The sequence below is a fragment of the Hylobates moloch genome, unplaced genomic scaffold, assembly GCF_009828535.3.
Source record: "Hylobates moloch isolate HMO894 unplaced genomic scaffold, HMol_V3 SCAFFOLD_10, whole genome shotgun sequence".
In the NCBI taxonomy this organism is placed as follows: Eukaryota; Metazoa; Chordata; class Mammalia; order Primates; family Hylobatidae; genus Hylobates; species Hylobates moloch.
The window spans coordinates 15,726,252-15,744,447 of NW_026652285.1; the positions used below are offsets into that span (position 1 = coordinate 15,726,252).

At 45.1% G+C, this 18,196-nt stretch overlaps 1 protein-coding gene across 1 annotated transcript in view; it reads left to right on the forward strand.

Moving 5' to 3' along the window:
- The first annotated feature begins 16,807 nt into the window (after nt 1-16,807).
- BLMH (bleomycin hydrolase) overlaps nt 16,808-18,196 on the forward strand; it is a 45,017-nt gene continuing 43,628 nt past the window's right edge. The window contains exons 1-2 of the mRNA XM_032163104.2: nt 16,808-17,087; nt 17,389-17,586. Of these exons, the coding sequence (XP_032018995.1) occupies nt 17,075-17,087; nt 17,389-17,586 (211 nt within the window). The 5' untranslated portion in view covers nt 16,808-17,074. The remainder of the gene's footprint in view (nt 17,088-17,388; nt 17,587-18,196) is intronic.

An 18,196-nucleotide genomic window follows, 5' to 3' on the forward strand; every position in this document is an offset into this window, starting at 1 on the left:
GCCACTCAAGAATCATAGCCTTGAATTCCTGAAATGATTTTATAGCCATGGTACTTCATAAAAGTGTTTCATAACAAACTTGACTCACTTGGAAATCACCAGTCTAAACGACTTTACTCCAATTTGAGATGTGAGTTATACTCATTTTTAAAACAATATTTAATGATGTATTAACAAGTTCATATTTCTGCTAAAGATTCACATTTTTTTTTTTGAGAGTCTCACTCTGTTGCCCAGGCTGGAGTGCAGTGGTGTGATCTCGGCTCACTGCAACCTCTACCTTCCGAGTTCAAGCGATTCTCACCCCTCAGCCTCCTGAGTAGCTGGGATTACAGGCACATGCCACCATGCCTGGCTAATATTTTTGTATTTTTAGTAGAGATGGGCTTTCATATGTTGCCCAGCCTGGTCTTCAACTCCTGGCCTCAAGAGATCTGCCTGTCTTGGCCTCCCGAAATGATAGGATTACAGGCATAAGTCACCATGCCTAGCCTAAGAGTCACAATTTCTTGATCACTCTAAATGTAGGGATAATGCTTGTATGATTCTACAGTGCTATTAGTCATATAACAAAATCTTCTATCAATGGTTCCTTGTTTGTCATGTTGAGTGGTCTTCATTATTTTCTACCTATATCAGATAAATTAAAATGGGCTAATCTGAAAACTTAACAGCTGCAAATTTGTGTGCCTAAGAAAAACTTAATGATTATGTTCCATTAACTATCCATAAATGGTTGCTTTGGGACAATTAGAAAAATGACATAGGAAAACACTCAGCCATTTATAAATCTGCAGGTTTATTGTATAGACTGGTATGTCTAAAGTGCTTGAGTTTCAAAGTGCTTTCACTTACATTATATCTTTTCATCCTAGGCTTAGACAGCTTAAGTTTTTGTTTGTTTGTTTTTTGGAGACAGGGTCTTGCTCTGTCACCCAGGCTGGAGTGCAGTGGCGCGATCACAGCTCACTGCAGACTTCAGCTCCCAGGCTCAGGTGATCCTCCTGCCTCAGCCTTCCAAGTAGCTGCCCACAGACACATGCCATCATGCCCAGCTTATTTTTGTGTTTTTGTTTTTGTTTTTTTGTAGAGACGGGGTTTTGCCATGTTGCCCAGGCTGGTCTTGAACTCCTGGGCTCAAGTGATCCACCCGCCTCAGCCTCCCAAACTGCTGGAATTCCAGGTGTGAGCCACCATGCCCAGCTGAGAGTTTAAGTTTTTAATCTCTGGAATCAGACTACTTGGGTTTGTATTTTGACTCTACCACTTTATTAGCTGTGCAAGTTATTATGTGCAAGTCACCTAGCCTTTCTGTTCTTGTGTTTCCTCATCTATAAAATGGGAATGGTAATAGAACCCACCTCCTGACTCAGGGTTATTGTGAAGATCAGATGGGCTAAAGCTTGTATAGAAAACAGAACAATGCCTGTGGCACAGGAAGCACTCAATAAATTTTAGCTATATAGCTAGTATTAGTATCCACCCCACTTTTCAGAAGATGAAACAGACTCAGAGATTAAATGAATGCACATACCTACAAATACTAAAACTATTAAATACTAAAGCTATTAAAATACTAAAGCTATTAAAACCAGATATAATAAACTTCAAGCTTTGGCCTCTTTTTCCTAACTCCATGCTGCCTTTCTTACTTAATGTAAGAAATTAAGAGTTCTAATTGAGGACTTTTAGGGAACACTTATCTTTCTTTTCTTTTCTTTCTTTCTTTCTCTTTCTTTCTTTCTTCCTCTCAGGGTAAGATGCATGTTTATCTTTTGCTTTTAGTTTTCATTTGCACTGTGAATATATTCAGTTTTACTTTTATCTGATGAATCACTCTTGTTGGAACAAGGAAGAAATAAAATTAAACGAAAGAAAAATCAGGTGAGAACAAAAAGTGGAAATTGGATGAAAAAACATTACAAAGGATATGCACTGGAAAACGTGACACTGAGCCACCAACTCCTGCATATTCACTTTGTTTTGTGATTTTTATGCTTTTTTTTTTTTTTTTTTAAAAAGCCTCTGGCCAGGTGCGGTGGCTCACGCTTGTAATCCCAGCACTTTGAGAGGCCGAGGCAGGCGGATCACTTGAGGTCAGTAGGTCGAGACCAGCCTGGCCACCATGGTGAAACCATGTCTCTACTACAAATACAAAAATTAGCTGGGCATGGTGGTGTGTACCTGTAATCCCACATACTCGGGAGGCTAAGCCAGAAGAATCGCCTGAACCCAGGATGTGGAGGTTGCAGTGACCCAAGATCATGTCACTGCACTCCAGCCTGGGCGACAGAGCGAGACCCTGTCTTAAAAAAAAAAAAAAAAAGAAGATAACACCATAATTATTATACTTAAACATTTGCTTCAGAAAGTAAAGAATGTAATTCATAAACAAAGGAAGAATTAAAGAAAGCTTTGGTTTTGCAGCTTTAAGTAATGCCAGTCTAACAGCATTCCCAGAGGGAAACTGGGATCTAAGGTCTCCAAAGGTATTTAATTGTGATTTCCTCTTGAGTCCAATTTCCTCTGTTTCACCTCTGTCACTTTCTCTTCCATTTGTCCTTATTTTCCTTTTATCTTTGTTCCAATCTTTCTGTACTTCAGCAGAATTTAGTTTTTGGTGATTGTGGTAGTCACTTTTTAAGAGTAATGCAAAAAAGCGTTTTTAGGGTAGCCCAACCAGGACTTCCTTCTAGCTAGATCCTCACAGCACTGAGGATCAGCACCTTATTTTGTTGTTCTTCACAAGGATCTTCCTTTCTCCCTGGCAGGAGGAAAGAAAAATAGAGGCAGTTTCCGTGCATCTTCCAGGATAAGGTCTTAACTCCTCCGTGGGCACTGGTGGCTGTCTACACTTGGCCCCTGCCCTCTCTCTCCTTAGTTCAGCTGTGCTCAGTTTCCAAACAGAGATTTTGTTGTTTTAAGACTTTTGTGGGGCCGGGCGCGGTAGCTCACGCCTGTAATCCCAGCACTTTGGGAGGCCAAGGCGGGTGGATCACGAGGCCAGGAGATCGAGACCATCCTGGCTAACACGGTGAAACCCCGTCTCTACTAAAAAATACAAAAAAAATTAGCCGGGTATGGTGGCGGGCGCCTGTAATCCCAGCTACTCAGGAGGCTGAGGCAGGAGAATGGCATGAACCCGGGAGGCGGAGCTTGTAGTAAGCTGAGATCGCGCCACTGCACTCCAGCCTGGGCGACAGAGCGAGACTCTGTCTCAAAAAAAAAAAAAAGAAAAGACTTTTGCGGCCCAGCATTTTGGGAGGCCGAGGCGGGCGGATCACAAGGTCAGGAGTTTGAGACCAGCCTGGCCAACATAGTGAAACCCCATCTCTACTAAAAATACAAAAAATTGGCCAGACGTGGTGGCAGGCTCCTATAATCCTAGCTACTTGGGAGGCTGAGGCAGGAGAATAGCTTGAACCTGGGAGGCTGAGGTTGCTGTGAGCTGAGATCATGCCACTGCACTCCAGCCCGAGTGAGACTCCGTCCCCAAAAAAAAAAAAAAAAAAAGATTTTTGCATATTTCCTTTAACTGAAATTCCTTTCCCCAGCTATTATCACTTGGCAAACTCCTAACCAGGCAAAACTCAGATGATCTGTCATCTCTCCCAAGAAACTTTCCCTAAAGCTCCCAGGGAGCTTTGACTTAGATATTCCTCCTCCACGTTCCACCTCACACCATGCAAATCTCTACCACAGCACAAGGGTTAGGGTTAGGGTTAATGTGATCCACCTCCAAAATATGTTCCATATTCATCTATTTCTTTTCATCTCTACCACTGCCTTTTTTTTTTTTTTTTTTTTTTTTTTTTTGAGATGGAGTCTTGCTCTGTCACCCAAACTGGAGTGCAGTGGTGCCATCTCAGATTGCTGCAACCTCCACCTCCCAGGTTCAGGCCATTCTCCTGCCTCAGCCTCCCAAATAGCTGGGATTACAGGTGCTTGCCACCACACTCAGCTAATTTTTAATTTTTGTATTTTTAGTAGAGACGGGGTTTCCCCCTGTTGGCCTGGCTGATCTTGAACCCCTGACCTCAAGTGATCCACCCACCTCGGCCTCCCAAAGTGCTGGGATTACAGGCGTGAGCCACTGAGCCCGGCCCCACCACTGCCTTCTTGACCCAGGTCACTATTCGCCTCTTGACTGGACAAATTATAGCCTCCTAACAAGTCTTCTGCTTATATTCCTTTCTTTTTTTCTTTTTCTTTTCGTTTTCTTTTTCTTTTTTTTTTTTTTTTTGAGATGGAGTGTTGCTCTGTCACTCAGGCTGGAGTGCAGTGGCACGATCTTGGCTCTCTGCAACCTCTGCCTCTCAGGTTCAAGCGATTCTCCTGCCTCAGCTTCCTGAGTAGCTGGCATTACAGGTACCTGCCACCATGCCCAGCTAATTTTTGTATTTCAGTAGAGACAGGATTTCACCATGTTGGCCAGTTTGGTCTAGAACTCCTCAGGTGATCCGCCCACCTCAGCCTCCCAAAGTTCTGGGATTACAGGCGTGAGCCACCGTGCCCGGCCTTCCTTTCTTTTTTAAGTTCATCATTTACACTGCAGTCACAATGACATTTTAAAGAAGAAATATTTCATATATACAAATATATAGATAATGTATAATATTAGGTATAACAAATACTGTAGAATGAACACCCATGTACCCAGCACCAGCTTAAGAAATAGGAATCTAGGCTGGGCACTGTGGCTCATGCCTGTAATGCCAGTACTTTGGAAGGCTGATGCAGGCAGATCACGAGGTCAGGAGTTCGAGACCAGCCTGGCCAACATGGTGAAACCCCATCTGTACTACAAATACAAAATTAGCCAGGCATGGTGGAAGGTGCCTGTAATCCCAGCTACTTGGGAGGCTGAATCAGGAGAATCGCTTGAACCCAGAAGGCGGAGGTTGCAGTGAGCCAAGATCGCACCACTGTACTTCAGCCTGGGTGACAGAATGCGATTCAGTCTCAAAAAAATAAATAAATAAATAAAATAAATAGGAAACTATAAATACCTTTGAAGCTCAGTGTCTCCTCCCCAAAGGTAAATACTATCTTGAATTTGGTGTTTAACATTCACTTGTTAAAAAAAATCTTTTGCCATCTATGTATGTATTTCTTTTTTTTTCTTTTTTTTTTTGAGACGGAGTCTCGCTGTCTCCCAGGCTGGAGTGCAGTGGCGCGATCTCGGCTCACTGCAAGCTCCGCCTCCCGGGTTCACGTCATTCTCCTGCCTCAGCCTCCGGAGTAGCTGGGACTACAGGCGCCTGCCACCATGCCCCGCTAATTTTTTTTTTTTGTATTTTTAGTGGAGATGAGGTTTCACCATGTTAGCCAGGATGGTCTCGATCTCCTGACCTCGTGATCCACCCGCCTCGGCCTCCCAAAGTTCTGGGATTACAGGCGTGAGCCACCGTGCCCGGCCTATGTATATATTTCTAAACAATACGTTCGCCTGTTATCCCAGCACTTTGGGAGGCCGAGGTGGGCGGATCACGAGGTCCGGAGATCGAGACCATCCTGGTCAACATGGTGAAACCCCGTCTCTAATAAAAATACAAAAATTAGCTGGGTATGGTGGTGTGTGCCTGTAGTCCCAGCTTCTCTGGAGGCTGAGGCAGGAGAATTGCTTGAACCTGGGAGGCAGAGGCTGTGGCGAGCCGAGATCGAGCCACTGCACTCCAGCCTGGCAACAGAATGAGACTTGGTCTCAAAAAAAAAAAAAACAAAACAAAACCAAAACAAAAAAAACATTATTTAACTGTGCTTGGTTTTGAACTTTTGAAAACAGATTTCATGCCATTTGCTCTGCAACATGATTTTTGAACTCAACATCGCTTCTGAAACTCATCCATGTAGATTTTTATATCACGATTTATACAAATTTCTGTTGATGAACTGTTGGATTTTTCTTGAGTTTTTATGCAATCACCAGCAAAGCTAGAATCAATAGTTTTGACCATGACTTCTAGTACATGTACGCAAGAACTTCTCTAGGGAAAGAGAAATTACTGTGATAATGAAAATGTTCTATATATATGCTCTCCATCCAATGAGGTAGCCTCCAGCCATGTGTGGCTATTAAGCATGTGGAATATAACTACTATAACTGAAAAACTAAATTTTTTATTTTAATTAATTTAGATTTAAATAGCCACAAGCATCTAGTGGCTACTATACTGGACAGAATAGCTCAAGAAAATGTGCCCAAGAATAGTATGTGTGTCTTCAACTTTACAAAATTTTGACAAATGTTTTCTAAAGTGCTAATATTAATTTATACTTCTATCAGCAGTATAAAAGAATTGTCAACATATTTTTTAATGCCTGCCTTTAAAATTTTTGCTTATCTAGGTATAAACTGGGAATAGTCAGAGGTGTTTGTACCAGAGTGACGCCATCTGGAATTGGGGCTGGGTAAAATAAGGCTGAGACCTACTGGGCTGCATTCCCAGGAGGTTAGGCACTTGGTCACAGGATGCAGTAGGTCGTTGGCACAAGGTACAGGTCACAAAGATTTTGCTGATAAAAGGATGTGGTAAAGAAGCCAGCCAAATTCCACCAAATCAAGATGGCAATGAAAGCTACCTCTGGTCATCCTCACTCCTCATTATACATTAATTATAATACATTAGCATACTAAAAGACACTCCCACTGGCACCATGACAGTTTACCAATGCCACAGCAATGTCAAGAGGTTACCCTACATGGGCCAAGCGCAGTGGCTCATGCCTGTAATCCCAGCACTTTGGGAGGCCAAGGCAGGCAGATCACAATGTCAGGAGTTCAAGACCAGCCTGGCCAACATGGTGAAACCCCGTCTCTACTAAAAAAACACAAAAATTAGCTGGGCATGGTGGCGGGTGCCTGTAATCCCGGCTACTCAGGAGGCTGAAGCAGGAGAATTGCTTGAACCCGGGAGGCAGAGGTTGCAGTGAGCCCAGATCGTGCCACTGCACTCCAGCCTGGGCAACAGAGCAAGACTCTGTCTCAAAAAAAAAAAAAAAAGTTACTCTAAAAGGGGGAGGAACCCTCAGTTCCAAGAATCATCCACCCCTTTCCCAGAAAACTAATGAATAATCCATCCCTTGCTTAGCATATAATTAAGAAATAACTACAATTAGTCAAGCAGCCCAAATCGCTGCTCTGCCTATGGAGTAGCCATTCTTTTTTTTCTTTACTTTCTTAATAAACTGGCTTTCACTTTATGGACTCGCCCTGAATTCCTTCTTGTGCGAGGTCCAAGAACCCTCTCGTTGGGCCTGGATCCGGACCCCTTGCCGGTGAAAGCATCTTATTTGCTTTTTAGTTTGTATTTCCATCATTATTATTTATTTGCCATTTATGCTTTCTTTTTTGTAAAATGTCTGTTTAGGTCTTTTGTCTCCTTTTCTATTGGATTGTTTGTCTTTTCCTATTGATATTTTGGAGTTCTTTATATATATTTTTGTTTGTTTGATGTTTATACATTTTAATATTATATTTTCCAATTAAATGTGTTACAATTATCCTCAAAGTTACCCTTAGAAACATAAATCAAATCATGTCTCATTTCTTAAAACTCTCATTACACTTCAAATAAAACCTAAACTAAAACCTAAACTTCTTATGATGATGCAGTGAACATTGTGTTTAACTCTCGACAACCATCCCATCTCTGTAGCACCGAGGAGAAACAACACAGTTTGGGGAATTGACCAGTGTACTAGGGACAGGCTTCATTGAGGTAAGGGTAATCCCATCCCCTAACCAATGATTGGTTCAGGAAAAGGCATGTGATCTCCTTTTGGACAACAAAATTCAGGGAGAGATTTGCTGAAAGCTTCTGGGAAAGTTGGCCATCACTCTTAGGAGGGAGTAAGAAAAAGCCAGACTTTTTTCCACTGGACTTGAAAGAGGAAGTGAAACTGCCTTCGCAAAAATTATAACAGTGAGAAAATTATGACAATGAAAAAGATCTGATCTAACAACTCCCATATCACCTTTAACCTCCAAACTGTCCTTGTTCATTCCTGGGCTTGGGCCAAGCTAACTTTGGGAGAAACTTAGTTTATAGTTTAAATGATAATAGCCTTTCCCCAAATTAAACAGCCTTTGTAAAACTAATGAAAGATCATCAAGATAGGAGGGTTAGAGGAGCATGGATTCTGCTAAGACCTAGGTGTGAACAATGACCAGCCATTATTACAGAGGTCACAAGATTTGCATCTTCCTCAGTTACTCCTACTGATAACATCACTATTGTAGAACATCTACTATTGTAGAACCTAAGATTGGCCTTTTGAGATGTCTTTTCAGGCTTCTGCGTTTCTGACAACCAGATGGCCTCACCCAGACCCACGACACTTGACTCAACTGGTCCTGTGGCCCCCACCCAGAAGTAGACTCAGCACACAAGGACTGGGGTTTCCACATCCCCATGACTGTATCCCCAACCAATCAGCTGAACCCATTCCTTTGCCTGCCAAACTGTCTTTGAAACACCCTAGCCTCTGTGTTTTCAGGGAGGCTGATCTGAGTAATAATAAAGCTCTGGTCTCCTAATTAGCTGGTTCTGCGTGTATTAAGCCCTTTTTCTATTGCAATTCCCCTGTTGTGATAAATTGGCTCTATCTGGGCAGCAGGCAAAATGAACCCAATGACCTTGTTAAGTGCTGCTTGTTTCTATAAGGCCCTTGCCCTTGCTTTCTCTCACAGGTCCTCACAAAGCCAGATCTTTATTGCCATTCAGTTTCAGGACAAATAGTCACCTCCTTAAAGAGGACTTTAATGCCACTACTCCCTGTGGCCAGTCACTATCACATCATTGTGTTTTATTTTCTTTAGGTCACTATTTGAAATTATCTGCATATATTTGTTTATTGTCTAACTCCCCCACTAGAATGCAAGCACCAGAAGGGACAGACCTTGTCTATCTGGTTTTCCTGTGTATTTCTGTACCTAATACAGTGCCTGACATGTAATAATGTTCAATGAATTTTTTTTTTTCTCTTTTTTTGAGACAGGGTTTCACCATGTTGGCCAGGCTGGTCCTGAACTTCTGGCCTCAAGTGATCCACCCGCCTTGACCTCCCAAACTGCTGGGATTACAGGTGTGAGCGACCATACCCGGCTGAATTCTTTTGTATTAATCAAAAAATAATGATTAATTTTGTTGTGTTCATTTTCCCTGTTAGATTGAAGCTTCTTGAGGTCAAGGACTAGTCTCCTTCATTTTTTGTATTTCAAGTGCCTAGTACAGTTGCTGCCAATCAGTAGGTGTTCAACGAGCAGTTAAATAAATGAAGGAAAGAGAGAAATTTGGGGAAAATATAATGTCAACCTATTCCCTTTATGGGAAATATAATTTGAAGTTGATTCTCTCTCATTTTCTTTTTTACCGATATAGGAGAATTTTGTGAGTACAGTCATATTCCAATGAGTAAAACATGCATATCTTTCAAAGGGCTTCATGATTTGACTATAAACCATTTTTTCAACCTCATCTCTTATCTCCTATATACATTTTTTCCCCTGCCATTTACTCTATGCTACTGCCACACCAAATTCTAGAGCAGCCGAATTTTATGAAAGGGATACATTCCTGAAATCTTCACATAAAATTTAAAACTTTCAAAATCCAAGACTATTTTTCTCATAGCAATAAATGTGAATTTACTGAAGGAAAGATACTATTTTTCCAGCTAAAATGGCTCCGCCATGTGGCACTAGCATAAACAGTTTCTAATTCACTTTACCACCACCAGGTTTGAAAGTATGCAATTCCTGACAAATATTAAATATTACAAAGGTTTCACACCACTTCAAATTTTGTGTATATAATGAAGCATTATTAATGGTTTATAATGAATGATTTCAAATTTGCGTAACTCAAATGCTCATAAAACTCAAACGTTTTCATCGTTCTTGAATCAGACTCAAGGCCATTCATGCCTCTCTACCTTTGCATATGTTGTTTCCTCTGCCTAGAATGCTCTGTGAAGTGCTAGCACCTACAGCAGTGACCGGCAGAAATGTCATATCCAGAGGTGAGAATAATGTGGGTGTAAACAACAACATTCAAGAACATTGGGTTGCGTTTCAAAAAAAACCCAAAAATAATGTACAACTAATGTTGAATATGCTGAAACATTTAAAACCTGAATCTAAAGTTCTTTGGGCTGAAGGAGGGGCCACAGGGTTGGGTTAAGCCCACATGGAGTTTAGGAGTGGCAGGGAAGGTGGAAGTCAGAAAGCTGCCAGTTCTCCTGGACACAGATGGGTGCACACCACATTCTGGAGAAAAGTTATAGTGAAGGGATATAGGCTCCTGTGGGCCCAAAAAGCCCCAGGATCCAGTATCTCAAAGTTTTGGCAGGGTCAGCACCTGCTGGCTTTGCTCATCTCAGGGAGGCGGGAATTACAAGGATAAGAATGGGGATGAGAGTGGAAGAGGAGAAATAATTTTCCCAAACTCCACCCAGGTCATTCTAAATCAGGAGTTGAAAACACAAATATCCATAGGCAATAAATGTAACACTTTTTTTCCCTCTTTTGATGGAGAAATTACTATCATGGGAAAACAATATATTTTTTTCTTTTTTTTTTTTTTGCAGAGTTCAGTTCTGTTGCCCAGGCTGGGGTGCAGTGGTGCAATCTCTGCTCACTATAACCTCTGCTTCCCAGGCTCAAACCATTCTCCCACCTCAGCCTCCCAAGTAGCTGGGACTATAGATACACACTACCATGCCTGGCTAATGTTTCTATTTTTGGGAGAGATGGGGTTTTGACACGGGATTTTTCTCGGCCACTTTGCCAGCCAGAGACCTCTGGCCAGTGATGCCCCTGTCCAGGCCTTGCATGGCACTGGGCTTGCTGCAGAAGGCACCCAGCCCACTCGGCCCATAGGCTGTGCCTGGTTTGTGCTCCAGCACGGATCGCACAGGCACCACAACTGCATGCTCAGCCCCCAGTGGGAAGGGGTGTGTGGGTGAGCGAGTGCAGGGTCTGGCCAGCAGCCCCAAGTGCTTGCATAGAAGCAGGCTCCATGTGGGGCTTGCAGCTGGACCACACCTGTCCCAAGAGACTCCTGCAGTGGACTCTGGCATCCAGGTGAGGGGAACGTGGTGGTGCCCAAACAGGGAAGCCTGTGACCCTGAAGCCCCAGAGGGGGTGTTACAACATGCTAACAGCTCTTTTAGTCTGGGGTTAACAGTTCTATCAGTCCCACTGCCCTGCTCTAGCCCATGGCTCTGGGTTGGCCCAGCCCTGCCATAGTGTGGGGCAGCTGCCAGGTGCCAATGCGGGGCAGAGGGCTACAGTGTTACTGCCTTTTCGTATTTGCATTCAGCAGGGTCCTGGGTTCTTGTCCCATGTCCAAGAAGAATGAGACTATGCTGACAATCAAAGGGTGAGGAGGGCGGAGAAGAGTTTTATTGAGCGATGAAATACCTCTCACTAGAGAAGGAATGCAAGAATGGTCCGACACCTGAAGTTGGGTGGTCTCTCTCCCAGTGTGGCTGGGTCTGGGGCTTTTATGGGCTCAGAATGGGGCAGCGTGTGCTGACTGGTTTGTGGGTATGGCAAAAAGGCTAAAACAAAGGCACAGCAGTGTAAAAAATCAGTTAGGGAAGGGTAGGTATATGTAAATTAGGTGAAGGATGGGGCTTAGTCAGGGGAAAGCATGCCAAACAGGAAGAGGAGTTCTCAATCCAGTCCACAGATTCATCCAAGACTTGTAGCTTGGCTTTCAGGCTTTAAACTGTCTTTGGCTTGAAGGTGGGATTTCACCGGGGACCCGCCCCTATTGCCTAGGTGTTTGACTGCCTCCTATCACTATCAGTTTCACCATGTTGCCCAGGCTGGTCTTGAACTCCTGGATTCCAGTGATCGGCCTCCTCGACCTCCCAAAGTGGTAGGCATGAGCCACTGCACCCAGCCAAAACAACAATATTTTAAAGAGAAGCCAGCTACCCAGATTTGGGTCCGACACTTCCCAATTATAAATATTGTCTCAAAAAAAAATTTCTTTTGAGACAGGGTCTTGCTCTGTCACCCAGGCTGGAGGGCAGTGGCATGATCATGACTCACTGCAGCCTCAACCTCCCAAACTCAAGCAACCCTCCCATCTCAGACTCCCAAGTAGCTGGGACTAAGGTGCACACTATCACACTGGCTAATTTTTGTATTTTTTATAGACACAGGGTTTTGCCATGTTGCTCAGGCTGATCTCCAACTCCTGAGCATTCTGCCTGCCTCAGCCTTCCAAAGTGCTGGGATTCCAGGCATGAGCCACTGCCCTGGCCAGCTCAAAAATTTTAAATTACCATGCAGGCCAAACAAAACATCTCAAAGCTGAATTTGCTCCAGTAGGCTACCAATGTGTGAACTCTGAAGTTGACTATCACATCTGGTGAAATATAAGGAGGCTTCCTGACCAAGGCAAATCTTGGAGTTAGTGGGGACAACACTTAAGTATGAATGAGTTTCATAGAATTGGAGAATGTTTGTGTTAGATTCTAGCCTAGACTTCCATTCAACATAAAAACCTGGTCTTTTCTATTGAAATAGAAGTAGTTGCGGCCGGGCACAGTGGTTCATGCCTGTAATCCCAGCACTTTGGGAGGCCGAGCCAGGCGGATCACCTGAGGTCAGGAGTTCGAAACCAGCCTGGTCAACATGGTGAAACCCCGTCTCTACTAAAAATACACAAATTAGCCGGGTATGGTGGCCAGGCACCTGTAATCCCAGCTACTTGGGAGGCTGAGGTAGGAGTATTGCTTGAACCTGGGAGGCAGAGATTGCAGTGAGCCGAGATCATGCCATTGCACGACAGCCCCGGGGACAAGAGCGAGACTTCATCTCAAAGAAAAAAAAACAAGAAGTAGCTGACAAACACATGTCGAAGATTGGTGGACAGCAAAGGAGGAGACACAGGGTGGAAAATTTGCCTTGAGACTGGCCTTGTTTGCTTTAACTTGGTAGAGTGGCATGGAAGCAACAGGCAGAAGGCATATCTGCAGTGGCAGATGATGCTACCTCAAACGATTTATAAAGATTTTCTTTTCTTTCTTTTTAGAGACAGCTGAGTATAGCAGTGTGATCATAGCTCACCGCAGCCTCAAACTCCTGGGCTCAAGTGATCCTCCCATCTCAGTCTCCTGAGTAGCTAGGTCTAAAAGTATCTGCCACCACATTCAGCTAATTTTTTATAAAACTTTTTCTTTCTTTTTTTTTTTTTTTTTGCAGTGGTGGAGTTTCACTATGTTGCCCAGGCTGGTCTTCAACTCCTGGCCTTTAACTCGAGGCAGGAATCCTCCCACCTCAGCCTCCCAAAGTGCTGGGATTACAGGCAATATTTTCTTTTTTAATATTATGGACTTCATACTAGAATTCTGTTTCTGGTTGCTTTGTCCCACGAGGTGTCACTGGGCTGTACAACATCTCTTCTGGTTGGAATAAGAGGGATAGAACACGGAATTTTCTTCTTGGAGAAATGTCTTCCTGGATAGGTCATTTGGGGGCAATCCACTGGGAAACCAGTTTTATTCTGTACCTCCTCACCATGCCCACATGGGGGCTGAGTGCATGGGTGTGAATTGCTGGGTTGAAATCTGGTAATAAGGGTGCCACCCTGATGATGAGGACAGAGCAGGAGGCCAGCAAAGAGATGATGATAGAAATCTCTGGGCATGGGGTGGAGAAATGTAATTGCCAGCGCGGAAAGGGTGGCAATAGCTGTAAAACTGGTCCCCTCCACCTTCCCCAGTGATTCTATCTCCTCCTGAGCTCTTACTCTTGCAATTGTATCCTCTCTGACATATATTTAATCTCTCATCTGTACTGGTTCCTTCCTCTCATCCTCCAGTAGAAATAAATTTACCCTTTCTCCCCAAACAGCTTCCCTAATATTTACCTCCCTCTCAACTCACTACAATGTGGCTTCTGCCTACCCTTCCCTTCCACTAAAACTGCCCTCTCTAAGGTTGCCTGTAACCCAGTTGCCAAAACCAATCTTACTTGACTTTCTGCAGCTTTTAGTTCAATTCACTGTCCTCTCCTTGCCTTCCTGGGATTCCAGGACATAACTCCCCGGGTCTCCTACTTCTCTGACTGCTCTTTCTATTTCTGCTGGCTCCTCTGTCTTCACCCATACTTTAAACATTATCATTTTCAGAGCTAATGCTACCCCCATATGGCATCCTTATAAGAAGTCGTGAAAGGGGCCGGGCGTGGTGGCTCATGCCTTTAATTCCAGCACTTTGGGAGGCCGAGGTGGGCAGATCACGAGGTCAGGGGTTCAAGACCGGCCTGGCCAACATGGTGAAACCCCGTCTCTCCTAAAAATGCAAAAATTAGCCGGGTATGGTGGTGCGCGCCTGTAATCCCAGCTACTCAGGATGCTGAGGCAGGCGAATTGCTTGAACCCAGGAGGTGGAGGTTGCAATGAGCCGAGATTATGCCACTGCACCCCAGCCTGGGTGACAGAGCGAGACTCGTCTCAAAAAAAAAAAAAAAAAAGGTAGTGAAAGGTACATCATACTCTGTGCACAGCCTCGGCCAGGGTGCACGGCTTGGCAAGCAGAGCCTGGACTGCGTTTTAGTCCCTACTCACCACGCTCAGCCTGGTGCCCTTGTGCCATGAACACCCTGTGCAACTGCACATTGCAGCCCAGGGCACTATCTGTGGTCTTCATCTCTTTCTTGCTCTATCCTCTTTCCCTCTGTAACCCTGCTGACTTTCATGGTTCCAACTCGAACCTATGTGTCTCATCTAATCTCTAGACATCTTTTCATCTACGTCCTGAACTTCTCTTCCTGGGTGTCCTGTGGGGCATCCTAATTTTGCTATGGCCCAAACTCAGTTCAGATCTGCACACTTGCAAATATGCAAATATGCCTATTTTTCTGTATGCCCTCTCTTGGTTAATGACACCACCTTCCATCTTCTTATTCCGCTGAAAACTTCAAGATTATCAATGCCTCTTCCCTTTCCGCAATTTAAGGCTTTTGTCCTCTCCCAAGTTCACTACTGGAAGAACCTTCTAACCAGTTTCCCTATCTCCAGAGCCTCTCCCCTCCAAATCACTCTCCCCACTGCCACCAGGTTTCTTTTTTCACACAGACTTGAGCTTATTTTTCCTTTGTTTCAAAACCCATTTTGTCTTCTAATTAACCACAAGATAAAGTCCAGATGCTCAGGCATTGCAAATAAAACCCTTTATATCTTGGCCCAAACTACAAAACTTTTCCAGTCCTACACCTTGCCTCTGCTCCCGAAACATGCCTTGCTCTTAGCCACATCCGATTATGATGCACCCTTTCTTGAACATGATTTTATTCACTGCGCCTTCGCTGGTGCCTTGAATGCCCTTCTCCTGTTCTTCGACTTGTAAAAATCTCATCCACTCTTCAAGATCATGCTCTCTTGTCACTTCTATTTTCAGGCACCCTTTGGCCCTGATTGACAGTGCTCTCCTCATTGCTTCTACAGTCTACAGCGCTACTGGTATGCTACCACAGATAGTCTAAAAGTTGCTTTGCATCTCTTTCCTACTACACTGCGTTTCTTAAGGGCAAGATTAAGCTTTGTTCGTCTCTATGTCATCAGCAGTTTGTCCAGTGCCTAGTACATGTTAGATATTGAATAAAAATTTATGACTTGAATTGGGCAGGATGCTTGAACATCATTTTGTGAAAGGACCAGTGATTTCTTTCTGTATAATTTTCAGCCTCTTCTTTTTCAGATATTGAAAGAACCTCAGAATAGGATGGTTGATGGGCCCACTTAAAATAGTTGCTATGTTATATCCCCAATTTTTAGCCGAGTCTCTCTAGGGACATAGAAACTGTGCTTTCTCAAATGACTGATTGGTGCCTGAGTATGGATTTTTCCAGATATCAGAGTTCCTTAGAACTGTGATGATTTTCAATCTAAGAAGACCTAGATTCCAGGTCCCCCCCCCAACACACACACAACCTCATTGTTTTGAATAGCAGATACAGGGTTTCAGTGTTTTTGTTTTACCCTCTGTGGGTTCTATCCCAACATCTTACTAAGGGCTGAGATTTCAGGGCATGAAAAATGGAATCAACAATAACAAGGTTTTCACAATCTCAAAACTTTGGGAAACTGTTGAGTTATCTTGAAAGCCTAGAGGGGGAGCATCAGTTAGTTTTGTAGAGAACTCGGCGAAACAATATTGATGCATAAGGCTAGCCTCCGTCATCCTCCTTAGTTAAACCCAACGGGACATGCTGGACTATACAGGAGACACTCATGGACTCCGTGAAGACCAGATGGGTAGTGTTCTTGAAATGAGCAGATGTCTATTTGTAGAACTCTGGTAGTAGCTTTGGAGTGGGTGGGAAAGAGCTTGGTTCCAATTTCCCCTCAAAGACAATTATTTGCTTCTGATGAGAATCCAAGCAACAAGTTACCATTGAGAATGCAGTGATTGGTCAGCAAACGAAGCCTACAGGAAGAGCCTTCGGGTGCATTCCTTGTGACATATCGACCCGTCCTAAGCCCGACGCTTAATTATGGGACCTCTCAGCTCCTCCCTCCCGCCTCGAGCTCCCTTTTGGCTTCTCACAAGGCTTCCAGGGGACGATTCCCCGATGCTAGAGTACTTGGGGTCTGGGCCCATAGGGAACCCGTCAGCCTCCCTCCTCGGAGCGGGCCTGATCCCGGGAGGGCGCCCGCGCGGCCCGGAGGCGGGAACCCGGGGCGGGGAGGGGCGAAGGCTCCGGCGCCGCCCTGGCGCGCAGATCAACTGCGCGGGGGCAGGAGCGGCCTCAGCCCCCGGGCGCTGGCTGACCCAGCGCTTCAGCTAGGCCGCCCCCGTCGGCCCTCCCCCGGGCGGGGCCAGCCCCGACGGCGCTGACTCAGCAACGCGAGGGGGGAGTTTTGTCCCTCCGCGGACCCCGTTTCTCCCGGCCTCAGCCTCTCCGCCGCCGCCGCTGAGCCGGTTTCCTTTTTCCGGCGCTCCGAGTGCGAGAGACAAGTCGAGCCCCGTAGGCAGCGAGCCGCAGCGCAACCCCGGCGCTCGCCCAAGGACCCTGGAAGCTACCGTTACACCGCCAGGCAGCGTGGGCGCCATGAGCAGCGCGGGTGAGGTCCCGCCGTCCCCCGCCGCGGTCCTCTCTGGAGGAGCTCCGCGGTCCCCGTGAGGCCCGGCGGTGGGGAAGGCCGGGGGCTGGGACCCTGGGCGATGGCGGGGAGGGAGCTTTCGGGGCAGGCTGGAGCGGCCTGGAGGGAGACAGCGCCTTGGAGGAGGACGCCGCTCATGGGTTTCCCCGCTGCAGCGGGCACCCCAGGATGCGCTTACGAAGTTAGATCCGGGACGCGGGAGCCCCAGATCAGCCCTTTCCCCCCTGTTTTTGCGTTAAAATCCCGTTTGGTCTCCCAACAGGACTGAATTCGGAGAAGGTAGCTGCTCTGATACAGAAACTGAATTCCGACCCCCAGTTCGTACTTGCCCAGAATGTCGGGACCACCCACGACCTGCTGGACATCTGTCTGAAGCGGGCCACGGTGCAGCGCGCGCAGCATGTGTTCCAGCATGCCGTGCCCCAGGAGGGCAAGCCAGTCACCAACCAGAAGAGCTCAGGTGTGGGCTTCCACTTCTCCCATACTTTCCTTGACCTTCCTGACAGCGTCCCATTTTGGTATCTAATTTAAGAGTGGTCTTAAATGCGTACTGAAAGAACTGGTCGTAAATTCGTAAAGAATGAGGCACAGGTACAGGCAGGTCTACGAACATTACCCATGTGGTTTGTTTTGGTGTTCTGTGGCGTGTTAGCACATGCAGTTAGAGTACAAAAGTGACATGTCCATGAGTATATGTTTGAGTGTAATTGACTATATTATGTTCCAATGTTATGTGGTTTGTAGCCCATGTCTTGGAGCTATATGGTCTTGGTCACAAAACAGAACATATGAAAATGTTCATATCCTTGGAGGACTCCCCAGAAATGCCCTGAAGCCCCTATACTATGAAATAGGAAAGACACAATGTAATGACATTAAAATGTCATCAGATGTTACTTTTAAATATGCTTCTTGGTTACAACTGAAGCTAATGTGCTGATGGGCTCAGTTCCCACCAGTAGATCAGTTTGTAATACAGAAAAAAGTTCTGTTCTCATGCCTTACTGGTCAAGAAGTCTCGTTTTGCTGTCTGCTTTCTAGCACCACTCTCAGAAAAAAACAGGTATAGT